Source organism: Carassius gibelio, chromosome B19 (assembly GCF_023724105.1).
Source record: "Carassius gibelio isolate Cgi1373 ecotype wild population from Czech Republic chromosome B19, carGib1.2-hapl.c, whole genome shotgun sequence".
Lineage (NCBI taxonomy): Eukaryota > Metazoa > Chordata > Actinopteri > Cypriniformes > Cyprinidae > Carassius > Carassius gibelio.
In genome coordinates this window covers 11,918,598-11,937,331 of record NC_068414.1, presented here as the reverse complement: position 1 = coordinate 11,937,331, position 18,734 = coordinate 11,918,598, and the positions used below count along the sequence as shown (strand labels likewise).

Here is an 18,734-nt window from a genome sequence, read left to right as displayed (position 1 = left end):
ATTATAATTTATGACCATTAGTTGCAAACTTGACACCTTTGTTGAATCTTTGATGCATTTGTCCTGGGATGGAGCTTGGGTTCATTAACAGCACCCATTATGTTCTGGTCTGGGATCAGAATCCAAACTCCATCTGTGGAGATGAATCTGATTACAGCTGGTCTCGGACCCGTCTCCTGGTGTGCTCCACTGCAGATGGTCTCAGTGTGAGAGTTCCTCGCCCCGTGTTTTCTTCTTCTCCTGTATTTGGGTCGGTGGCTTGCTCTGTAGGACACTCAGTGATAAATATGTACATGGACAGGAGCGTATCTGGGGTGCCGGCCGGCGCATGCCCTACTCCACTTCACTAACTCCACAGGGGCTGTTTTATCCAGGATATTCATATCGCCCCCCTGAGAGCTCTGTTGATAATACTTTTTTAATCACTTTGACAAGAATTTAGTTCTAGTGTCTAATCCGCTTCCTTATCCGGTTGTCCTTTTGGATTGCCGGTTCTGTTGCCCTGCTAGTTTGAGCTCCAAAGCCAAAATAACATGAATCTGAATCAGCAGGGGGAGCTGGATTTCGGCCAGGTGTGTGATATTGAAAAGGGCATTCTCCAGCATCAAGCCTTGTGCTTTCAGCTGTCCTCCCAAAACACTCAAGTGTATGTGTATTTCCACTGTTGATAAACCATTTCAAATAATAGCTGTTTTTAGCAATTTCCTCCTGCCTTTTTTTGGCTCTAGACATGCAAATGTGGTAAATGAAGGGATATCCTTGAGTCTGTTGGGTTTTTTTTTATTTGTGTTATGCAGTTTTAACATGAACGAGCTAATAAACCTAATCTGATGCATATGTCAGCCACACATGCGTGAAAATGCATATTTATTCATTTAAATATATTTTAATGAAACTAACATAGCAAATGATGGAAAGCAAATTAAAATAAACAAAAATTCAACCACTGCGGTGTCTGTTGACTGCTGTTCTTCTTGGATTAAAAAACTTTTTCTTTTCAGATAACAGTGCGTATATATAGATATACAAATTAAAATTTGATGTATTTTAATTGCATATAACGTTTATATCCATTTGGATTAGACCATAGTTTAAGTATTTGTATTTATTTGATTTTAAATTGTCATATTTTTAAAATGCATTCATTTAAATTGCTTAGAATCAGCAGAAATCTGTTCGTTGTGAGAAAAAAAAATACTTGTATTAATTAAAAAAGTAATTCAAATATGTTTGACTGTGGAACAGGCATTAATCCGATAGATCAAATAAATGCTGATAACGAATATGGCAACTATGTTTTCATCAAAATGGATGAAAACATTGATGATATTCTTGTCCGGGGCAAAATCAAACCTGAAAACAATGTGCTTTTGTTAATTCCTCTTGTTTGTTGTATTCTTTCAGATGGCTCTTTCCTTTCATCGGACACATGGGGATTTGCACCTCCACTGGAGTGATCCGCGATTTTGCAGGTCCATACTTTGTCTCAGTAAGTATATTTACATGCCCTTTTATAATAACATCTGCCTGTCCAACAATAAAAGAGACAATGCATGATTATATATATTTTTAGAGAGAGAAAGATAGAGTGTTTAGCTTGTAAAAACAGATAACTCCGTTTGCAGTTTGTTTATTTCAGGAATAACAAAAAAATATATCTATAAGATCCAACAACATACTGTGTGCATCACATCCTCAAAACTGACTGATTGGTTCTCACACATTCAAGGTTTGTCAGGACAGTTGTACAATTCAATAGAATTTGTGTTATTTCCAAGTGAAACTCATCACTCTGCAAACGTAAGAAGCTCCTGTGTTAAACATCTCTGAACGTCTTTCGAAGCACCTTTTCTTACAGTAGAGAAAATGAACTCCAGATTGCCAAAGTGCATCAATTAAGAAACACTGGGAAGATTTCCAAACGGTGCAGGTTTAAATCTATCATTGGATGGTTTGAGCTTGTTCGAAGCCCATGGAGGCTTGTTACTGTGTTATAAATGACCTGCGCTGGACTTTCCTCCGGTCTGACCTCAACCATGTCAAGCAACTTTTTGTTGACATATAAAGGCCTCATAAAGTGTATGTGGTTAAGATCGTTCCTCTAGATAAAGGTCTTTATAATTTAGTGTGAAATTCGTTTTCACTAGAAATCGCTGGAAAGTTCAGCTGTTCGCCACCAGCTTCTTCAGTGACCCTGTAAGAGCACATCCTGTTATTTCCAAAAGAAAAATCTATACCTGTGCTAAAAGGTGCAGAGCAGAGGAGGACATGCGGTGAAAGCTACACCTCCAGCTCCGTCAGCTCTCTGCACGACTAATTGCAGTTTTCTCAGAGATCCTCTTGTTAAAAATACATGGTCTTATCCTAGAGTTCACAGTCAGGGCAACTCTATCTGAGTGAATGGAGGATCCAACCGCTTGTGCAGAAGAATCCTGACGAGCTGCTCAAACAAAAGCAAAGTTATCATGGTACCGGAGCTCCACAGCAGTTCTCTTCAGGATTGGACAATATCCTAGAGACACATCTCTGCCAGACAGAAGCAAAAGTGAAATGTGTTGGGTAGAGCAAGGCTGGTAATGTGAGAGGATGGGGTTATTTGACCTGCGGTGATACGGGCCAGCACACACTCAAGTGCACCGCAGTCTGCCGCACTTAACTCTCGCGCTTGTGGCTGACAGCGACTGAAACACGTCTCGCATGTGGCACGAGCAGAGCGCTGTGGGTTGAGCTCAGTTCATGGTTAAAGGGGTTTGGAAATTGCTTGATTTCAGAACATTATGACACTTGCAGGAAAAAAAACAAGTTTTTCAAAATATGTTAGTTATTTGTGTTAAATGCATTACTTTGCAACCAAGGGTGATTTCTTACTAATCCATGAAAAAAAAAAAAATTCAGCTCAAATCACAATTTACTTAATTCTATATCGTTCCAAACCTATATGACTCTGTCTTCTGAGAAACCTAAATAGTAGTTTGTTTGTTTTTTTTTTTTTTTTTATTGTTTGGTTACCAACATTCTTCAAAATCTCAAAGAGAGCATTATAAGAAATCGAAAAAGACAGGTATATGTGGTTCAGTCATTCAAAATAAGATCTGTAATATTTAGGAACTAGATTTTAGGTTAGCTGTTCAGTAGGGGTGCTCCGATCACGATCGGCCGATCGTTAATGCGCATCTCGTCAGTAAAGCCAGTTCTCTAATCAGTGGTTAATTCTATCAGGTGCGTGATTTCACATAGAGCAGCTGTTACTACACAGAGCCATTGTCTTCTCAGTTAACAACGGCTCTGTGTAGTAACAGCTGCTCTATGTGAAATCACGCACCTGATGGAATTAACCGCTGATTAGAGAACTGGCTTTACTGACGAGATGCGCATTAACGATCGGCCGATCGTGATCGGAGCACCCCTACTGTTCAGCAAATTGTTGGCAGCTCTTTGGTTACCAACCTTCTTGAGGTTTCATTATCGGGTGAACTATCAATTTAAGTACTTTGTTTTCATATTTATACACTATACTTAACAGAGTATACATGTTCTTGAGAAGCAAAACTATGTAAGATATTAAGATTTACACTAGCGGTCAAAAGTTTGGTATCTGTTTTTACAGGTGTTTGTTCTGCTCATCAAGGCTACATTTTTTAAAATAAAAAATACAGGGAAAAAATGTAATATTGTGAAATTTTATTGTGATTTAAAATATAATTTTTCTAATTCAATATACAGTAAAATCGAATTTATTCCTGTGATGCAAAGCTGAATTTTTAGCATCATTACTCCAGTCCACAGTATCACTTGATCCTTCAGAAATCATCATAATATGCTGATTTATAATTTCTGGAAATCTGTGATACTTTTTCAGCATTCTCTGATGAATAAAAGTAAAAAAGAAGAGCATTTATTTAAAATATAAATCTTTTATATGCACTACAGTACAAAAGTTTGGGGTCAGTACATTTTTATTTTTTTGAATAAACTGATGTTCTTTTTAGTTTTTTATTTATCAAATAATCCTGAAAAAAAGTATTGGAGTTTAAATAAATAAATAGATAAAAGAAACCGTTGCCACCACTGATAATAAATCAGCATATTAGAATGATATCTTAATTGCTGATGGAAATTCAGCTTTGCATCACAAAAATAAATGATATTTTTAAGGATATTAAAATAGAAACCATTATTTTATATTGTAATAACATTTTGCAAGATAAAGTTTTATTTTCTGTATTTTTGATCAAATAAATGCAGCTTTGATGAGCATGAGACTTCTTTAAAAAGCATTACAAGTCTTACTGATCCCAGACTTTTGACCCCTAATGTATGTTCCTATAATGCAACTTAAGTTGTATTTTATTTTACTGCCATGGAAATTAAGAACTTATTCATTTTGTTTTAACTAATTTTAAGAGTAAACTAGTTAAAAAAACAAAAAAGTGCAAAATATTGTATTAAAATCAAACTATAAAATGAGGTTGTCTACATGTCACACATGTTTCAGGATTGTTTTTGTATCCTGTGTTATAGTAGATGTGTGGTTTTGTAGGACTGACTCAGAGCTGCTGTTGTGTGTGCTTCAGGCAGTGAGTGCTGTCATGATGATCTCAGCTGCAGCGCTACACTCATTAGTCACATGACAGCAGATCCCATGAGCCACCGTGAGCACACTCGAGATGAGCGACAGCTAACGGAGAGCTGCAGGTCATATAGACCTCCCATGGAGAAGTGTGCATTCATAATGGTGTCTTTCGAGAAAGAAAGAAATGTTTTAAATGAACTGCAAAACACACGTCTGATGAGGGCTTTGTTGTAGTTAATTGTTACATTGTACACCTACAGAGCTGACTCTGTTTCTCTGCTCTTGCAGGAGGATAACATGGCATTCGGAAGACCGACAAAGTGAGTCAATGCTGTGATGCTGCACTGAACTGCAATATCAAAACAGAGAGATGCTACAGTGTTTTCTTGCATAAACGACTTACACTGCAGCTTTCTATAGCTGGTATACAAGAAAGAGTGCAATCGTCCAAAAGATTACAGACGTCACCTTTTTAAAGCTCGACCTGTGAAATAACAAAAACTGAATTATTAGACTTTTATACAAAATATATAAAAAGTTTGCATGTGTTTTATGGTTTGTATCATATTTGAGACATCAGGCTTCTATGAGCTCACACTCGAGAGGGAAAAAAACACCTCAGTGCAAAAATATGCTGTTGCTAATATTTATATGGCCAAAAAGGATTAAATTCAGATCACTGAGATCTTTATGACAGTAAACTTGCATAAATGCATAGAATAAATATCAGTCCATACTTTTTATCTCCCAGTAATATGTCTTAATGAGATGATATTTAAGTGCTTATTTTTATGCGCAAAGCTTTATTTTGGAGGGCAAAGCATACAATGCAATACAATAGAGTGATGATTGAGTGAAATATAAATAAATGTTCCCCAGGGCATGATCATATTTCAAATATAAGCCTGTATCGTATTTAATACTCACATTTTAACATGATTACTTTTGTAAAAAAAAAATTGTTAAATTAAAAAGTTGCTTCATTCCAGTAAGTGTTCATCTTGAAATATTACAAGATAAAAGTTATTCTTTGGTAATGTAAGTAAAGTAAAGATTACTAAAAAGTATAAACTCTCAATCAGACGACAAGAGGCTAGTATAGATTGTGAAAAACGGGTTTATCAGATCAAGTCTTGATGGTGTTGGGCGTTTATAGCTCACAGAAGTTTTTGTATCAGATGATACAGCAGACTTTATAGGGTTAATGTCCACCAAGAGTGGTTATAAAAGAAATGACTTGGCCTGCTGAACTGCATTCTGGGGTTCGTGTGCATTAATCTGCTTTGTTCCCAGGTACTGGATGTTAGACGTCAGTAAGGTGTATGCCAGTGGATCTAACGCCTGGGACACAGCCGTTCACAACGCATCAGAAGAGTACAAACAGAGAATGGTAATCTGTGTTTCTTCCCGGTTTTGCTTGTGGAAAAATATATTCTATGTATTCTGACAAACAATCTCTGTTCTCCCGCCAGCACAACCTTTGTTGTGACAACTGTCACTCGCATGTGGCCATGGCCCTGAACCTGATGCACTACGACAACAGCACCTCGTGGAACATGGTGAACCTCTGCCTGCTGTCGCTCATCCACGGCAAACACGTCAGGTGAGACCAACGCTACGTTTATGTTTTCAAAACGATTCTCGTTTTCACATATATGAGAAAACGGACAGAAACGGTGTATTACGTATGCCAGGCCAGTAGTTGGTGCTGTCACTTTGTTAGTAAACCGTACCTGTGACGATCATATGATGATTATAATATTGGTGAATTAAATCCACACTTTGCTGAAGAAGTGTTTGCATATTCTTGAGCAGCTGCAACACTACCATATACATCACCTTTGTTGTGCATGTTTGCTGGCACTTGTCTTTTTAGGGCTGGGACGATAGATCGATTTGATTCGAGTTTGTATTTTAACAGCAGGTGACGCTCTAATTTAGTTTTTAGCTCGGAATGCTTTTATGATGCAAGGTTAATGTAAACACAGCCTACTGTGAACACCCTCGTAATTCGCCTCAACCTTTTTGAATTTTATGAATGATTATTTTAGGTTCTAGTGTGTGTAAGGATTTGAAAACGAGCGAAGTACAGCTGTTTCTAAAGCATGCAGTGCCATCTGATGTTCAAAACTAAGCTCAGGATCGACTCAAGAAAGAATTGTGATGCATTTGGAAAATCTCAGAATCGATGCTGAATAATTTCTCGATTCATGATGCATCGATTTATTTTCGCAGCCCTATTGTCTTTAAAATCGACACGTACTGCACGTCTACATAATACTACGCATGCTCAAAACGTCATAGTTTTCAGAGACTCCAGTATTAGGGATTTACACGCAAACAACAAAGGAGGCGTATTGAAAAATTTGCATTTTAAAACCCTTTTCCAAAATATGCATTTTCAGTCCCCACACCGCTGCCTTCAGATGTACTTCTGCATGTGTTTGTGCTTTGATCAGATTTCTAAGTTTGAAAATCTTGTTGTAATTTGTTAACTAGAGGGCTTTTCACACTTGCAATCATTAACTCTGGATCATATTAAACTCTGGGTAAACAGAATCCTGGGTTGTCTTGCTTAACTTTCACACTCTTCATAAAGTTGCCTGTGGTTAACAGCTAATGCTGTGGATTCACACAGTACAATCCTCAAATCCTTATTTGCATATCTGCAGTGTCAGTTACATTGATTGGATGAATGCAGCATGCAACCTATTTACATCAATGCACATAGAGATATAATGTATTGCAGACTGTACTATAGTTTTACCTTCTGTGACTGTCCAAAGCAGGTGAATATGAGGCACATTACTGGATGTCTGTTGCTAAAAATCTAGCCTTAACATTCAATGCCTCATTCTTTCACACTGTACACCTTGACACAGGAACATGCTTTCAAACCAGGAGGGAAAATTGGTGCTAACCCCGCTTTTAAATTATAATAGTGAAACATTTCTCTACCCGGGGCCAAAAGTAGAGTTCAGAGCAATGATGACTCAACTCCTTGTTGTTCACATCAGGATACTTACACTGTAGTTTGCCAAGCTGCACATAATTAAACGTAATTGAAAAGTTTACTTTTATTCAGCAGGAATGCATTTAATTAATCAAAAGTGACGGTACTGTTACTAATTCAAATGTATGCTGTTTCTAACTTTCTATTCGATAGAAAGAGCAGAAAAAGGTTACCGTTACCACAAAAATATAAAGCATCACAGCTGTTTTCAACACTGGTAATAATAGAAATTTCTAGAGCAGCAAATCAGCATTTTATTATAATTTCTGAAGATCATGTGACACATGAGTATTGATGCTGAAAATACAGCTTTGATCACAGGAATGAATTACACTTTAATATGTTCACATAGAAAACAGCAATTTTAAATTGTAATTCCCCAATGTTACCGTTTTGGATGCACTTAATTTTAAGGTCCAATTCCCTCTATTAACAAACCATTAACTATGACTTTTGCCTTATTAAACTCTGTTTAGTAATAGCTAGTAAGTTAATTGTTGAGTTTAGGTATCGTGTTATTAAGGATGTAGAATATGGTTATACTGGAAAATATGCTTTAGAAATATTAATAAACAGACAATATATTAAATATGCATGCTAATAAACAACTAATTAATTGAGAATTGGGCTCTATGCTAAAGTGTTAGCTCTGTTGTTACTGTAATTATCAAATAAATGCAGTTTTATTGAGCACTATTTATCTTCCTCAAGAACAGTTGCAGATACTCAGGATCATACTGACAGCATTAAAGCTGCAGTAGGTAACTTTTGTAAAAATATAATTGTTAAACCTGTCATTATGTCCTGACAGTAGAATAAGAGACAGATAATCTGTGAAAAAATCAAGCTGGCTCCTCCCTGTGCTCCTATTGCCATTTGCAGTTACGGACCGCTCCCGGTAAGAAAGCAACCAATCAGAGCTGTGGTCCGTAACTTTGTTTGTGTTCAAAATGTAGAAAAATGTATATAATAAGTGAGTACACCATGAATCCATTTTCCAAACCGTGTTTTTGGCTTGTCCTGAATCACTAGGGTGCACCTATAATAAGTGTTTATATTCGGACTATTTTAGATTGCTTCGGGGATACCGCGGCGGAGTAACACAGTACCTTTGTGATTCTTCATAGACATAAACAGAGAGAAGTAGTTCCGGCTACGATGTTCTTCCGCAAGACGCAAACAGTTCTGTTTATTAACCGCTAGAGCGTCAAAAGTTCCCTACCGCAGCTTTAAAGGGGTCATATGATATGATTAAAATTTTTCCTTTCTCTTTGGAGTGTTACAAGCTCTTGGTGCATGAAGAAAATCTGTAAAGTTGCAAAGACTAAAGTCTCAAATCCAAAGAGATATTCGGTAACACTTTAGAATAGGTAACATTTGTCAACTATTAACTACACATTTTATGGACGACCGTTTGAACTGGTGGTAAGACTAAGGACATTATTAAAACTGTCTTTACATTTATTTTGAAAGTTGAAGCTCGCGATTTTGGAAAGGGGCTTTACATTTCTGATGACATGCGGTGATCAGCCAATCACAATGCACTGGGTCAGTTGGCCAATCAGAGCAGACTGTGCTTATCAGAAGGAGGGACTTTATAGAAAACCACCTGTTTGAGAGAGATGGGGCATAGAAGACCTACAATAATTTACATTTATTCATTTAGCAGATGCTTTTATCCAAAGCCACTTACAAATGAGGACAGTGGAAGCAATCAAAAACAACAAAAGAGAATGATATATAAGTGCTATAACAACAAGTCTCAGTTAGGTTAACACTGTACACTTAGCAAGGGCTTTTAAATAATATAATAAATAAAAAGAAATCAGATAAAATAGAGAAAGAATAGAGCAAGCTAATGTTAGAGGTCTTAAAAATAAAATAGAATACAAAAAGATTAGAAAGGTAGTTAGATTTTTTTTTAAAGAAGAGAATTAGAATAGTGAGTGTTAAAGTTAGAGTCAAACAAAGATGGAAGAGATGTGTTTTAAGAGTGGAGCAGAAAGTATCAGTAGCACTGATTGAGATGCTAAAAGTTTAGGGGAAGGAAGTGAAGAAGAAACCATTGCAGATAGCCGGGAGGGTGAAAGTGTGCATAGGTTATGTCGAAAGATGACGTGGAGGGGTAAGTGATGTGTCAGGGACCATGTTGAGGTTAAGAGTGAAGAGGAAGTGATCCGACATGTGCAGTGGAGTAACCAGGACATGATCAGTAGAGCAGTGTCGTGTAAAAAATAAGGTCCAGTTGGTTGCCTGATTTGTGAGTAGCAGTAGTTGATGCTCGGTTGAGATCAAAAGAGGCAAGCAGAGGTTTATCTAGGTGGATGTTGAAATCTCCAAGCATAACTAGGGGAGTACCATCCTCAGAAAAGGTTGAGAGCAACACATCTAATTCATCAAAAAAGTTACCCAGTGGTTCTGGGGGTCGATAGACAACTATAAAATGTATTTTAAGAGGGTCGGTAACAGTAACTGAATGCTATTCAAAGGAGCTGTTGATAACCAAAGATGGTAAAGGATTACATTTCCAATCATAGGAGATGAGTAGACCAGTACCTCCACCTCTTCCAGTCAAACGGGGGGAGTGGAAAAATGAGAAATTATTGGAGAATGCTGCAGGTGTAGCAGTGTCCTCTGGTTTGATCCAGGTCTCTGTTAGGGCCATGAGATTAATCTTTGAATGACTAATAATAGAAGTAATGAAATCGGCTTTGTTTACAGCAGACTGGCAATTCCAGAGACCATTAGAAAAAGAAAGTAGCGTATTAGCAGACATAGGCAAGGTATGCAGGTTGTTAAGATTGCGCTGTCTACATTGTGTGATGTGTGGTTTGCGAGTGGTAGTGATAGTAGGGATCTGGAAACACATAGTAAGATTTGGTTATAAACAAAAACTGAAGCAGAAATGAAACAAGAAGGAAAAAGAGATTAATCAAAACAATACTTCTATTCCCTGCCGGTGTCCCTGCCCTGGAGTCGCACGGTAGAGTCGATGGTCTTTACACTCTTCGGTCTTCACACGAGGATGGCTTAACTGGAGGGCTGCCGCGGTATACTAACCTTTTTTATACCAGACAATACGGAAATTGAATTCAGCAGAACACACTTTACTGTTTATCACAACAAATGTCTACGCAAGCGCACGACACTGCCAACGTATGCGATAGAGCACGAGACCAAACGCAGCACGTCTCAACACAGTAAACAAACAAGTGTTATATACAATAATGTACTGTATTTGAAAAATAATGTGTTTTTTGAACATTAAAGCATGTCAACGTGTTTTGTTACACCAAGTAATAACCATTAGTAGAAGATATTTTGGGACTTTGTTACTGCGGGATTGCATAATTATAGGTCTGAGAAATTGGACCCAGTGCTGTGTTCTGGGTGTCAGCTAAAAATGTTCCTACATGATACCTGAAGTCTAACAAGGTATTGCTCCAGACACAACTTTTTTTTCAGACTACTGGTTGCTGTCTGAGCACAATGCATGTGCATTGGCCCCAGGAGACTGAGAGAGACTCACACAAGGATGGTCTGTCATGGCGTCTCTAAGGTGTAATTGAAAGTGTCGCTTTATGTGTGTGTTTCTCCTGCCCCAAAGTGTTCAGAGTGCATCCATTACTGTTTATTGTGAGAACTCTACTGTCAATCACTAAGAAAGGAACTGCAGGTATGAAGTGATGATGCAGCTCTTTCGTCCTCCAGCTTGTGGAAGCAGATTGTTGTGGTTGCATCAGTATGGATGTTCTCATCAGTATGAAATCTGGTCCAAAGCAGATTCTTATCTGATATTGCAAAGAAAACAAACACAGTCTATGTGCTGTCGAGGAAAAGTAATTTAATATCACAATGATAATTTGTCTTTTTCATCTTTTATTTGTTTTATATCTGTGATTAATGGTCTTTGCTTAGGTAAGCAGCACCTTTTGTGAAAAAGACTGCATTGTATGTGCACTTATAGTGTACTTCAAATCTTAAAACTATATATTTTTTAAACTGCACTTGCAGAAAATGTAATATTAATGAAATCCCACTTAAGTATAATTAAAGAGAGTTCTTTTTCGTGACTGTTTTCTAGCACACTTAAGTAGATTTGAAAGGTGAACTTTGTAATAATGTCAAATTGAAAGGACATTTTAATTTAAATTGCTTATTTTCAAAGTACACTTATTTTGATGTGTTGACTAACATACTAAAGCACATGTCAAGCATTTGCTTATAATTTTACCTCTAGTGTGACGTACATTTAAAGTTCAAATTTTAAATGTACTAAATTGCAGCCTTACTACAAATGTGTAATAACAAATTTGTGACCCTGGAGCACAAAACCAGTCTCCAGTTAGCTATAACCAAAAAAAACATTGTATGGGTCAAAATTATCGATTTTTCTTTTATATAGGATTAAGTAAAGATCATGTTCAATGAAGATATTTTGTACATTTCCTACTGTAAATGTCAAAACGTAATTTTTGATTAGTAATATGCATTGCTAAGAATTTATTTGAACAAATTTAAAGGCGATTTTCTCAGTATTTAGATTTTATTTTGCCCTCAGATTCCAGATTTTCAAATAGTTGTATCTCGGTCAAATGTTGTCCAATCCAAATAACAATATATCAATGGAAAGTTTATTTATTTAGCTTTAGGGTGATGTATAAATCTCAATTTTCAAAAATGTACAATTAAACAATACAAGTATTATTACAAGTATTATATACAAATGTTAAAGTATATTTAAGTTTACAATAAATGCTTGTCAGTACATTCAGCAGTGCATTTTAACTATTATTTCAATAGACAATAAAAGTAATTATGAAATGACATGCATAAGGGAGTCAAAAAATCTCTAAAACTCAGCTAAATGCATTTAATAAATTTAAAACTGTAATGCTGGACATGGCATTTTAATGTTTAAATTAGTGCTGTCAAATGATTAATCTCATACAGAATAAAAGTTTTTGTTTGCATATATGTGTGTGTGTACTGTGTATATTATGTATAAATAAATACTTCAAAAATTAAAAAAATATTTGCATGTATTTACATTTTTTTATTCAGATAATTTATATTATAAATAATTGTTTATATATTAAATTATACACAGTACACACATATATCTTATGTTAACAAATAATTTATGGATGTGATTAATCATTTGACAGCACTAATTTATATACTTTCTTTTAAAGTATATTATATCTATAATAAGCACTATTTTTGATTGTGATGGTGTACTACTATTGTACAAGGGTTTTACTTTTGCTCCTACATTGGTTAAGAGATTTTAACAAACATCTAGCTGTAAGTATTAAATGTTGGCGTTAGAGCCCGACCGATATGGATTTTTGGGGGCCGATGCCGATATTAACTCGAAAAGAGACGATTTATAAGCCGATATTTTGATTTTGAAAGTAAACTGGATATTAGACCCATTTCCTATAAACTGCACTTACACAACATTCAATAGCAAAATATCTGCCTGTTCTATGTATGTGGGCTGTATAAACCATTTTCCAGAAGGGATTTATGTTAAAAAAAAGCCTTAGATTACGGTCTCCATGACTAAACAATTGCACATCAAAAGTATATATTTTTTAATGATCAAAAAACAGTCCGATTTTAAACATTTAACACTTTTACTTTCTTCCAGTTGAAGCTGGTTTTTACAGTCTGTGTGCGTACTGTAAATAAATTATAATACTAAAGTTAAAGTATTTGCAGAAGTAGTCCCACACTTTGCTGCTACAGCATTCACCTTTTTCAGGTATCTGTAGGGCAGAAAGAGAGACAGAGAAAGAATAAGCATGTGTATTAATAATATCACCATGTATCATTACTCGTGTCATCATTAGAATTATAATAATAATAAACAGGGATCTCCTACATAGGCAAAAATGATATATATATATATATATATATATATATATATATATATATATATATATATATATATATATATATATATATATATATAATTCAAGCAATAGGTATGACCTATTACCTAACTATATTTAACCATATTATTACAACATTTTCTTGTTATGTCTGTAAAGCTGCTTTGAAACAATCTGTAAAAAAGAAAAAAAAAGAAAAAAGCGCGTGTTCAGCTCACATTTATTTACATGTCCCCTCTGGTTTAATCATTTCTGACGCACCTACTGTAGTTACTGTAACTACAATATATTTGCTCTCACAGACACATTCACAACGGACCCGTATATCTTCTCCTCTTCTCTTTGTGCAGGGAAGCGACGTGCACGCGTTTTTTCCAGGCGCGTCCGCACCGCATTGAGTTAAAAACATCTCAACTTTTCAGAATCCCGCAACCGCACCCGCAGGTCATGTGACAAGAACTAACCAATCAGCTTCATCCTTTCCCGTAACAACGTTGAAAACTCAGCCAAGATTAAGCAACAGCTGTTCATAGCTGTATATGGATTGCCATTTTGAAATAAATTTAGTTGCAGAGCTACTGCGAGCGATTTTTAGTGCTGCAAATCCATTTATCCTTTGCTGAAATTTCCCCGTCTTCATGGAGAGAGCACGTCATGGTTGCTTAGCAAAGGCAGACGCCTCAGGAGCGCTTCTGCCCGAGTGCTTTGGAAAGAAGGAAAAAGCGGCGTGCCTAGCGTTTTCCACGCATTTTTAGGCGCGATATGTGAACGGCCCCTTACGCGGTCATTCTGTGGGAAACACTGCAGATATATTTAGAATAAGATAAACGCTAATGTTATAGTTTGACCTCTTATTAACGTTCTCGCTCTTCCACTGATAAGCATGGTATTAGCTTTGTGGCTAATCTAATATAGCAATGCATTAGCGGCTGTAAGTGATGTAACAGAATATTTAGAAGTAATAATGATAGGACCGTTAGCTAGAACTACCACACCGTTTTTGGTGTATGAACTAAATCATCTCGACAGACTCGCTGTCAAAACAGTACATCTCCGTGGCTTGGCTGATCGCTTTCTTCTATAGTGGAGTTGCAGACTCTCTGTAACTGCGGAGCTCCATCTGGTGGGCAAACTATGCAACACTCATAACATGAGTGAAGCATGAGACTCTGTTTCTCATGTTTGCCGATGCCGATTTAAATGCAATAACTCTTCCAGCACCATTTTTCCTAATCAATTTAGACATCCATACAGCAAAATTGGCCCAAAAATAAAAATCACATTGACTATAATATTGAAGGAGGGTCCCGAAGCATACCTTGAGACCAGAATATTATAGAGATTTTGTGGTGGCCTGCTTTTATATATATATATATATATATATATATACTAGGGATGCATTGATCTAATACTCAATATCGGTATCGGCTCCGATACTGGCATTTTATGGCATTTTTAGATAGATGGATAGATAGATAGATTGTTTATTTAGCCACACGACAAAGCCGGTGTAATTTGTTTTCAGTACAGTATGTTTAAGCTCTACATCATCATACATTACAAACAACAAATAGACAATACACTTCACAATATGTAACAATACAAGATACAGGCGTAGTGTATGAGAGGAAAAACTAAATTAAAGAGAGGAGTTCAGAGTCCTGATGGCTATGGGGAAAAAGCTGTTTGTGAAGCGTTTGGTCTTGGTAGAGAGTGAAGGAGCTGAAAAGGGTGGTCCAAAAGTCAACAATGAGTTCCTGGGTTTTGGCTGTGTTGAGCTGGAGGTCGTTACGGTTCTGTGTTTCATCATTGTCTGAGAAGTGTTCATGGATCTAAAGTATGATGTATAAAGGGAAAAGAGCAAAGGGGAGAGAACACAGCCCTGAGGTGCTCCTGTACTTAGGGTGAGAGGGTCTGAGGATATGTTATTAACTTTCACCCTCTGTGATCTATTCCACAGGAAGCTCCTTATCCAGTGGCATATGGCTGGGGCAATGTTCATGTCTAAAAGTGTGGTAAAGAGTTTAAATGGATTAATAGTGTTAAAAGCGAAACTAAAGTCTATGAACAGGATGCGTGTATAGGTCTTTGGTGATTCCAGATGTTGCAAGGTATGGTGGAGTGCTATGCTGATTGCATCCTCAACGGAATGGTTGGCTTGGTAGTTGAATTGATATGAGTCCATCTTCAAGGAAGTGCAGAATTTCAGGTATGCCAGGATAATCCGTTCAAATGCTTTCATTACCACAGATGTTAGGGCAACTGGTCTGAAGTCATTGAGGCAGGTGATCTTTGAGGCACAGGAATAATGATGGAGCATTTAAAAAAATTGTGGGACTGTACATTGGCTTAATGAGATGTTAAAAATGGTGGAAAAAACAGGCGCCAATTGAGCTGCACAATGGCTAAGCAAAGCAGGACTGATCAAATCTTTTCAAATCTTGCATAAAAGTTATTTAATATGTCTGGGAGACTTGGATCACTGTTAAGGGGGGAGATGGGGCATTTTTTGTAGTCTGTCATGAACTTGAAAGTTTCCCATATTGATCTTGAGCTGCTTGATGAAAATTGTTGTTCCAGTTTCGTTCCATAACTCTGCTTTGCTCTCCTTATAGCATCTCGTAGTTTATATTTGGCAATTCTGTATTGACTGTTGTCTCCACTTTTGTATGCACAGTTCTTTTCTTTGCGTAAGAGATGGAAGTCTTTGGAGAACCATGGTTTTTTATTGCCATAGAATGTCTCTGTCTCGGTGGGGATGCATATTTCCTCGTTCGTCGAGGGAGTCACAAGCTGCACTGAATATGTCCCAATTTGTGCATTCGAAACACCCTTGAAGCGTTTCAATGGCATCTATGGACCAGGACCTGACCGATTTGGATGTTTTCTTAACGAATTGAAGCTTTTGTGTGTACTTTGGAATGAAAAGCAGCACAGCATGGTCAGACCTCCCCAGCGGAGCCCTCGTGAATGCCCGGTAAGCATCTGAAACAGAGATGTAGCAGTGATCCAGTGTTTTGCTATCTCTGCTGTGGCAAGTGACTTGTTGCTTGTAGTTTGGGAGTTCAGATGACAGGTTTGTGTGGTTAAAATCACCTAACACGATGACAGATGTATCAGGGTTGGAGTTTTCAACAGACGAGATGTGTTGGGAGAGATCGCTAATGGCTGTCTTTGCGTTAGCTTGTGGTGGAACATAAACAACAATAAGTATAATTGAGGCAAATTCTCTCGACGACAGACGAGACCAATCCAAATCCAATATTGTGCATACACTATTGTGTTATGGTTAAGCCCAATGAAAACACAAAAACAGTATCAAGAACCATAAAGTTTCCATAAAGTGTTCTGAAGCCGTTCCATAGTTACGAAATTATGAAACTCTCTGTAAGAGTGCACAATGACTGAGATTTAAAACTGTTAAAAGAAAAGTCTCAATAAAATATTGCACAGATTTAACATGCTACTGTGTGACGATCAGGTCAACACACATAAGTATAGAAATTCTACATTGATTTTAAAAAACTGGTATCGGATCGGTATCAGACGATTTTCTGGATCGGATCAGTTCTGAAAAAATTTTGTCAATGCATCCCTATTTTTTACTTGGAGACACAACACTTTAAAACAGCATGACAGTGTCTTGGCAAATCTACATCTACCTCTACATCATTGTATAGACAAGCATGTCATAAAGTAGTTTCTTTTATGTTTTCATCGTCATTGAAAATTCTATCTTGCTCTCACACAGACATTTTCTCTCTCTCTCTCTCTCTCTCTTTCTCTCTCTCTCTCTCTCTTTCCACAGTTGCGTTGGCTTCCTGAAGACCTGGCTTCCTTTCTGCATCTTGACCATTGTGATCCTGACTGTGACTCTGTCTCTAAACCTGCGATGACCCAGCGTGGTCACACACAGACGCACGGGCTCGCCACCCATCAGAGACCCGTCACTCCAGCTCCAGCAGGACTCCAGTGAACAACCAGCTCTTCAGAGCATCGAGGAGCTCAACATCCAAAATCAAACGCTAGACCTCTTCGTCGTAGGGTACAGACAGCAAACACGCCATGGCGTCTACGTCTTGTGGTGATGTACGAAACGCTATTCTCAAAACCTGTCTTCCAAAGGGGGTTGGAGGGTTATGGTGCTCTTTTATCGTTTGGTTAGACTTTGATCTCCAAACTTTAACTGCTGTTTAGGAAATATAACACTATAACTTGTATATAAATATATTTTAAATATAACTTGAATATGAATTTCTAATGATGCTGTGTTCTTTCTGAGAACATAGTTTATTGCAGAAACAATGCATTGTATATTAAGATACTCTGGGAGATGGATTTCCTTTTAAAAGTCTTACTATCAATACGAAAGCTTATTTCAATTAACACTTTATTTTAGAAGTACCCTTTTAGTCATTTTACTGGCAACATAAGCAGCTTTTTATATTGTAGCTTGGCATGCTTTAAAGTGTAATTGTTTTTTTTACAAAAATTGAATTACTAATGGAGATTAGCATTCAAAAATGGCTAGTTAATCAATTAGCAAATCTTGTTCGCATTACGTATTGAAAAGCAGTCTTTGGCCAGCTGTTATTGTTATTGCATTAATTTACTATTATTATATTGCATTATAAACCATTATGAAATTGCCTTCTCAAGTTGAATGTGATGCATTTAAAAAAGTGTAAAATGTAGCTATAGGACTTGATTTTATCCATTGGGCATAGATTGAATTAGGAAAGAAAGCATGCATTCCATCGCAGAAAAGACCAGACGTGAACACGAAGGCCTTGGTGAAGTCTGTGTGACCGTTGTTTCAGATCTTTTGAGGAAAGGTTATGAAGACAGACATTTAGTTTTCTAAAATGCACTAATAAATCCTGCACAGTAAGACCAGGAATGAAGGAAAGTAAACGATGCCTTTAATATGTCTTTGTTGTCCTGAGGAACACTTGATTCACATTGCAGGGGTTTTGGATGTTCTGTTTGAAAGCTTTACTCTTTCAATCTTGAACTATTAAATGATATATTTAATGTTTCCGTTGTTTGTTTTCACAAGTATTATCACGGGTATTTTGTTATGTTGACTATTGACTTGGTATAATGGCACAATATGCCTAGTCTAACAATCATATCACATCTAAAAAAATAATAATAATGATAAAGGATAATGTGATTTATGTTCTATGTAAGGTTCAGGATTTGAACATTGCTCATCAATCGCTGAAATCTGTCAAGCACACATCCA

General features: G+C 36.8%; 1 protein-coding gene across 1 annotated transcript in view; it reads left to right on the top strand.

The window, feature by feature from the left end:
* The window catches only part of tmem222b (transmembrane protein 222b), a 19,826-nt gene extending 1,302 nt beyond the window's left edge, over positions 1-18,524 (top strand). Inside the window, exons 2-6 of the mRNA XM_052584663.1 lie at positions 1,405-1,489; positions 4,862-4,893; positions 5,867-5,963; positions 6,046-6,176; positions 17,295-18,524. Coding sequence (XP_052440623.1) covers positions 1,405-1,489; positions 4,862-4,893; positions 5,867-5,963; positions 6,046-6,176; positions 17,295-17,382 — 433 coding nt within the window. The 3' untranslated portion in view covers positions 17,383-18,524. The remainder of the gene's footprint in view (positions 1-1,404; positions 1,490-4,861; positions 4,894-5,866; positions 5,964-6,045; positions 6,177-17,294) is intronic.
* The last annotated feature ends 210 nt before the right edge of the window (positions 18,525-18,734 follow it).